Source organism: Oryctolagus cuniculus, chromosome 1 (assembly GCF_964237555.1).
Source record: "Oryctolagus cuniculus chromosome 1, mOryCun1.1, whole genome shotgun sequence".
NCBI classification, from domain to species: domain Eukaryota; kingdom Metazoa; phylum Chordata; class Mammalia; order Lagomorpha; family Leporidae; genus Oryctolagus; species Oryctolagus cuniculus.
Genome location: NC_091432.1, coordinates 182019157 through 182026869, shown reverse-complemented (window position 1 = coordinate 182026869; position 7713 = coordinate 182019157). Strand labels below are relative to the sequence as shown.

The 7713-nt window shown below is 43.2% G+C and overlaps 1 protein-coding gene across 1 annotated transcript; it reads right to left on the bottom strand.

The window, feature by feature from the left end:
• Positions 1-4905: 4905 nt before the first annotated feature.
• RRAGA (Ras related GTP binding A) lies at positions 4906-6560 on the bottom strand. The gene has a single exon (XM_008254386.4). The coding sequence runs from the start codon at positions 6278-6280 to the stop codon at positions 5339-5341; it is 942 nt and encodes a 313-aa protein (XP_008252608.1). The 5' UTR covers positions 6281-6560; the 3' UTR covers positions 4906-5338.
• Positions 6561-7713: the final 1153 nt, after the last annotated feature.

The following is a 7713-nucleotide window of genomic DNA, read 5'->3' as shown; positions in this document are numbered from 1 at the left end:
TGAGTTGTATTTTTTTAAAACGATTTATTTATTTGAAAGAGAGAAGGAGAGACTGAGAGCGAGTGAGCTTCCATCTGCTGGTTCATTCCCTAAATGGCCATAATAACCAAGGCTGGGCCAGGCTGAAACTAGGAGCTGCTTCCAGGTTTCCCACGTGGGTGAATGGGCTCAAGGACTTGGGCCATCCTCTGCTGCTTTCTCAGGCACATTAACAGGGAGCTGGATCAAAAGTGGAGCCAATATTGGATGTTGGTGCTGCAGGCAGAGGCTTTAACCCACTTAGTCACAGCACTGGTCCCTGAGTTGTATCTTTAAAAATACTGATCTAGGGGCTGGTGTTGTGGCTCAATGGGTTAAGCCACAGCCTGTGGCTGTTCCCATCCCATATGGGATGTTTGGGGCTGTGGTACTTATGTAGTTTATCTGGATGAAGTTCCTGGCTCCTGGCTTCTGCCTGGTCTAGCCAGAGCCATTTGGGCTGTTTGGGGTGTGAACCAGCAGATGGAAGACCTCTGTCTCTCCCTCTGTAATTATGCCTTTCAAATAAGAAGTAAATCGTTAACAAAAAATGCATATCTAAAATAAGGCTAGGGAATCTGCATTTTATTATTTATTTTTTTAAAGATTTATTTATTTGAAAGAGTTACACAGAGAGAGGAGAGGCAGAGAGAGAGAGACAGACAGACAGAAAGGTCTTCCATCTGATGGTTCACTCCCTAGATGGCCGCAGTGGCCGGAGCTGCGCCAATCTGACGCTAGAACCAGGAGCTTCTGGGTCTCCCATGGGGGTGCAGGGGCCCAAGGACTTGGGCCATCTTCTGCTGCTATCCCAGGCCACAGCAGGGAGCTGGATCTGAAAAGGAGCATCCAGGACTGGAACTGGCGCCCATATGGGTTGCTGGCACTTCAGGCCAGGGTGTTAACCTGCTTGCGCAACAGCGCCGGCCCTGGGAATCTGCATTTTAAATATGCTTCTCTAGTAATTCTTACAATCAGTCAAAACTTTGAGAACTGTGAGATGAAGATTCTTGCTTAGCTCTAAGTTACCTATAAGAGGCAGGTACACTAATGCATCTATTTGTATACTTTTTTTTTTTAAGTTGATTTATTTATTTGAAAGGGAGAGTTAGAGAGAGGCAGAGGCAGAGGCAGAGAGAGAGAGAGGTCTTCCATCCACTGGTTCACTCCACAAATGGCCACAACAGCTGGAGCTGAGCCAATCCGAAGCCAGGAGCCAGAAGCTTCTTCTGGGTCTCCCACATGAGTGCGGGGGCGCAAGCACTTGGGTCATCTTCCACTGCTTTCCAGGCCATAGCAAGAGAGCTGGATTAGAAGTGGAGCAGCCAGGACTCGAACTGATGCCCATATTGGGTACTGGCACTACAGGCGGTGGCTTTACTTGCTACGCCAAAGCGCCAGCCCCTGTATATTGCTTTATCATTAATTACCTGTTAAGAAAGCTCAAGTTCGCCAATAAAGTAGGGGTAGTCCTTAATTGCTGAGAATCAAAAGATCAAATGGAGCCTGGTGTTGGCCTAGTAGGTTCAATTCCTGGCTCTGACTTCTGACTCGAGCATCTGTCCAATGATAGGCTCAAGTAGTCGGGTCCCTGATACCCATGTGGTATATATACTAGGATTGAGTTCTTGGCTTCCTGGTCCAACCTTGGCCACTGGGCATTTGGGAAGTGAATCAGAGGATGGATACTGTCTCCGCTTCTCATTTAAAGGGAAAAAAAAAGCCTCTGGACATTGTGGATTTGCAGAAACACCTTGTTAAATAGTGAGTTATACTTTACCTCCAAGCTTTTAACATTTTTCCTTGTCCTTTGTGTGCCAGTACCAGAGGTGTTTCAAATAGATCCCTTACATAAAACCACTGTGAATGTAACTTTTCACCTTCAGCCTCTTTCCTACTCAGTATCATCTACAAAGTTGCCTTTTGACTAAGGAACTGCTTTGGGCTTGCTGCTTCCTTGCTTAAACTTCATTTCTGGCTCATTGATTGCTAATTCTAGAATAGGGTTCCAATTTAAAGGCATATAAGGTAAGGCTCCAAAATAGGTTTCCTCTGTTCCTCTTTCTGTTCTGATCTCCCATTTCTTACTGAAATGCTCAGTGAGCATGGGTCTTTACAAATACTGATTCAAAATTCTTCTGAAGCTGGAATACCTTACCCTCCATTTCTAGCTTATATTTATAGCTCTCTTAATGCTCAGAACAAATCTCACTTTCACCTTCAAATCTTAATCTGTCTATACCCATGTGCCTATTCCTTTTCAGAAATCTATGCTTTATCTTTACTGTTTTCACTCATTTAGTATTTTATTAATTGCTTTTATAATGTATTTTTTCATGGTTATATGTGATCTATTTACATACATTCCTGTGTAGACATATGTATGGGGTGGATATATCTACACAGGGGTATACCCCAGGAGCCATGTGGCCACGTGTTTAGCAAACGTTTAAGATTGGAATTGTTCTGCCTCCAACATAATGGCAAAAATGTAACAGCAAAGCGGTCTAACTTATTGCTGTATTGGTTTTTTTCTCACATTCATATCAGATTACATAAAATGTGTTTTGTTCACTATTTGTAAAGTGTAAAAGTGTGTAAACATACTTGTACATCAAGTTGAAATCATACTCAAATGTCTATTTTAGTTGTTTAAGGAGGATAAGCATGTAATGTTGCTGAACATGAAAAATATTATCAAGTAGACCTTTAAAAAGTTGAAGTTGAACATTTAGGGAAATTTAACTGAGAACAAAAATGCTGGTATTTTGAAACTTTTTTTGTTTTTAAAAAATGTTTATTTTTTCAAAGAAATGGCAGTAGCCAATTGGAAACCTACTTATTCTTCAACTCCAATTTTGTTTTCTTTAAATTTAGAAGTGACTTAGTCATTACTATTTTAAACACCCCCCCCCCTTTTTTCCCCTTTAAATGTTTACAATCTACTCATGCTGAATCTTTCCAAGGAGATTGCTTCAGCGTATTATCTCCAGGTCCTCACTTTGCTCCTTTTACCAAAAAGTGTAAAACACGATCCCATCATGCATCTTAGGGCTCCAGTTGTCAAAAATAGGAAAAAAAAATCTTTGGAATAGCCAATTAAGATGAATAGAAAAGTCCACACGAATACAGTTTGGTTGGGGCATGAATCCACTCCTATGTTCCTGGTAATCTGATCCCGCTCCATGAATCCTTGTAATTCATCCTCCCTATTCTATCCACAGTATGATTTGAATCCAATGATCCAGCTCCAAGGATTGGGATCCAGTGAGCCCTCTCCAGTCCAAACCTTTATAACTAGCAAAACCAAAACAGAGGAGGGAAAATGTTAGATACTGTAATCAAAAAAGTTTTGAAACCTTTTGTTTACCATATTTCTTAATTATTAAGTCAATTTTATCTAAAAGAAAAACAGGAATTCTTGAGGTCTCTATAAAAGCAAACTAGTTACCCCCTACTGATTGTACTAAAATTAAAGAAAATATGGACATTTTCCTTAAAGTATTTGCTAAAGAGAATTTTTTTTGCCTTTAGATTATACAGTTGATGTAGGGATTACCTTTTTCATGCACTATGAATGACAAGACCATAACCTAAGCTTAAATTATGTCAGTGCTCTATGGCACCATTTATACATGTTATAGAAATCAATGTCTTGAATAAATGTTCAATGTCATACCATCTAGCTCTGGACTTTGCATATGATAAAAAGAACTGTGCCATACAAACCATAAAGTGATCACATAAGAATATTAATAACCTGGTCAATAAAGTAAGATTCAGTGATTCAAGTAAGAATATTTTGTTACTGTCATTTAGTTATTTTATTTACAACATGTACTTTTGAATGATTTTATAGGATGATATTGATACCATCAAGAGTTTTCTCATGTGGAGTCTGTTGCCACTGGTTCTATTTAGATGTACACCTCAACAGCTTCTGGCTCTTTATAGGTAGGGATCCTGTCACCCACATCTGCTTGCTGTAAGATAGCTATTGCCAGAACTGGAATAGGAGATTTTAGGTCTGTTCTGATTTCACTGTATCACATTTGCAAGTCCAAATTAGGAACCTCAGAATCCTCCCTCAAAAGTAATCTAAGAATCTTATTTGGTGTTTATCCAATTCCCAGGTAAATGCAAAGGGGGAAAGTTCCAGAGTGGGACATTTCCTTGAAAGAAGTCACTCATCTTTCTGGGCTTCAGCTTCCTCAGTATGTAAATTTGGAATCATGAGGGAATAATCTATACTAAAAAAGCTAGGATTTTTCTGATCAGTTTTTCTGCCAATGGAGAGAATAGTGTGTAATGGTTAGAAGGGGGGGAGTCTAGTCAGATTGCCTGGATTTAGCTTTATCACCTAGTCATACCAGTGCTGCCATCTATTAAAATAGAGTTAAAAGTAACATACCTCATAGGCTGTGAAGATGAAGTAAGATAAATGCACATCAAGTGTTTATGAATACTTAGCGTTTACTGAGGGCTCAAATATTTAGACAGACTTCAGTCATCTGGGGGAGGAATGGTTCTGTAAGTGGTAATGATAGCAAACACTTACCTCCTAGCACATTCTAAACACTTTCCATGTTGTTTTAATAACCTTTAAACAACCCTACTGGTATTATTCCAAGTTTACAAATGAAGAAACAAGCATAGTGTTATTGAGTCTGACTAAGTGAAAGGATCTGAATGCTAATTCAATTCAGGTGCTCTGGCTCCAGAGTCCATACTCTTAACTAATCTGCTGCAGCTGCCATCAAGTATTGCCAAAGTGATGGGGGGCTATGCTCATCAAATCAAATTTTCCAGCTAAACAATAACTGGGGGCAGTCAGAATCTTTAGATTTACATATTAAGCTCTTTGAAATTATTTCAACTAACACCATATTTTAAATTGCTAACAATAAATGTTTATTCATAACTGAAGCCAAGAAGAATTTATAAATGCATTTTAATACCTTGCTGATAAAATAGTAACATTCCATCTTTGCAATCTGATAAGGAATACAGGAAGATATTGGTAAAGGCTTTGATGTGCATTACCTATTATATTATATCCAAGTAATCAGAATACATACACACAAACCACCTACTTTAGTGTTACACCATACCAACTTCTCAGAGGGGCCATCTTAAAGCTCTACTGGATAGCTGAGTAAATAGCTTCCAATGTTTCAGGACTGGGGAATAGGGAAGAAAGATGGAAACAGTAAGCAGCACACATTTCAAAGCCCACTTTTAAGCACACATTATATTAAAAATAAAGGATGCAAAAAAAAAAAAAGGCAATTCAGCACTTTCATACAGCATTTGGCAATATTCAACGCATGAGGAGGCTGTGCTTGGGGCCATCCACTCTTTCCAGCTTCTCAAAGTGTTTCCTGGCATTGCGAATGTTGATGAGAGTAGCTGCAGAAGGTATGGACGGATCTGACATAACCACCATCACATACGTGTTTGATGTGAAGATGTCGATGAAAGCAGCGAAGTTGGAATTCCTAACTTCCATGCTCTGGAAAGAAGCGGCCAATTTACTGCAGCTCAGCTTGAACTGCTTAATGATGTTGCTGATCTTCTCAAACCGGTGGACGTCACGCTGCTCTTTGCACTGGTAGTGTGAAATAACCAAGAACGTAGCCCTCTCGAACAGCAGAACTTCATCGGCCTCAATAATTTGGGCAAAATTCCTTAGGTTCATCTCCAGCTGCTGAACATTGGGGATGAGCTGATAGACAATACTGGACCAGGCTTTGTAGAGGGTTTCATCCCAGATGGATGTTCGGAAACAGGCGCACTCCAGGGGGCGAGACAGACGCCTCAGGTCTTCCTCTCGCTCTTTAAAAATCAGGTCACGCTGATCCTCCTGAACCAGATCCATTTTGTGCACCAGGCAGAAGATTTTGGCATCGGGAGAGTTCTGGAGGATGGCCTCCAGACAGGACTGGTAGTAATGCATGTCCTTTTCCAGTTCGCGGCTCTCCACGTCAAACACGTAAATCAAAACCTCGACGTTCCGGAAGATGTTGTCTCGCTGGCTGGTGAAGTAATTCTCCATGAAGGTGTCCTGACCGCCACAGTCCCACAGGTTCAGCACCAGGTTCCCCAGGAATCGGACGTGGGAGTGCTCCACATCAATGGTGGCACCCAGGCGCCGGGTGTCGCGAGCGATGTAATTTGCAAAGATAATCGACCTCATGCTGGTCTTCCCCGACCCGCTCTTCCCCATCAACAGCACCTTTTTCTTCATGGCTGTATTTGGCATCACCCGCCGGGACCGCCGCGGACTGGGCCTGAGGGCGCGGCCTCACTGCAGCGCGGGGCGAGGGCTGGAGGAGGTTCCGCGGGCTCGGCCTCGCTTGGCACTGGCGCAGCCGTGCAGCCGGGGAAGCCTAGGGCGCGAGTTCGGGCTGGAACGGCTTCGGCGGGGCTAGCGCTCCCTCAGAGGAGAGCGCCTGGGGCAGCCAGCTGCAACCGCTCGGGAGGCTCGCCTTCCGACAGAAGCCAGCCGCTGCCTCCGGGCCACCACCCACTTCCGGCAGCGATATCGCGAGAAACCCGCGCTCCCGCTCCCACCCACTTCCGGCCGTGGTGTCGCAACAGCGCGGTGCTGGGCGGTCGTTCCCTGTAGGGCATGGAGAAACTGCTTGGTTCCTGGAACCAGATAAAGTAGAAGATATACGCAAGGACTCTGGTGTTTTGTTGTATTACAGCTGGGTCTACGGTTGCCAGGGGTACTGGGTAGTTGGTCTGGGGAATGCTGCCCTCTCGTGGCAAAAAAGAAAAATCCACACTCCAACACCACCACCACCACAAATTTGCTTTGAGAGCAAGGATTTTGGACAGGGGCAACAGGCAGGTGAATTGGAGCAAAGGCCTAATGAATCCAGACTGTACAGATGAGGAAGGAGACTTTGAGATAGTAAGTGATTGCTCAGTGCTACACATGTAGATGGTGGTGACTGCTTTTTACACACCTAGGGAAGTTCCTTTCTCACATCTGTTTTTCTCATAACTTCAGACTTGAGAATTTCTTTAAAAAAGATTTATTTATTTATTTGAAAGTCAGAGTTACACAGAGAGAGAGGAGAGGCAGAGAGAGAGAGAGAGAGGTCTTCCATCTGCTGGTTCACTCCCCAATCGGCTACTGTGCTGATCTGAAGCCAGGAGCCAGGAGCTTCTTCCAGGTCTTCCACAAGGGTGCAGGTGCCCAAGGACTTGGGCCATCTTCTACTGCTATCCCAGGCCACAGCAGAGAGCTGGATCAGAAGTGGAGCAGCTGGGTCTTGAACCGAGGCCCATATGGGATGCCGGTGCTTCAGGTCAGAGCGTTAACTGCGCCACAGCGCTGGCCCCTGATTTGTAATATTGATCAGGTAATTTAAAGCAAAATCTATTAGGAATGATAAGTAGTTTTTGTACTAAGAGAATTCGAATGATTTTACTTATTAAAAAGTTCCAGGTTATGGAACACACACACACACACGCACTCACCCACTCCCCAAAGTCCAACTTTGTTTCTGTTAATTCTCTGCCTCACCCTGACTGACCCTCGGTCTCACCTACAGCTGCTGCTCTCCTTAGCACCAGTGGGGGCCACGTGTGAATCTGGAAGCCACTGAGGACCAATTTTCACTGTGAAGAGGAAAAATTAATGATCCACCTCAAAACAGACCTGAATCACATTCACCTCTTCAC

What these genes read in the sequence shown, in the direction of transcription:
- RRAGA (XM_008254386.4), bottom strand. Translation starts at nt 6,280, where the DNA reads ATGCCAAATACAGCCATGAAGAAAAAGGTGCTGTTGATGGGGAAGAGC.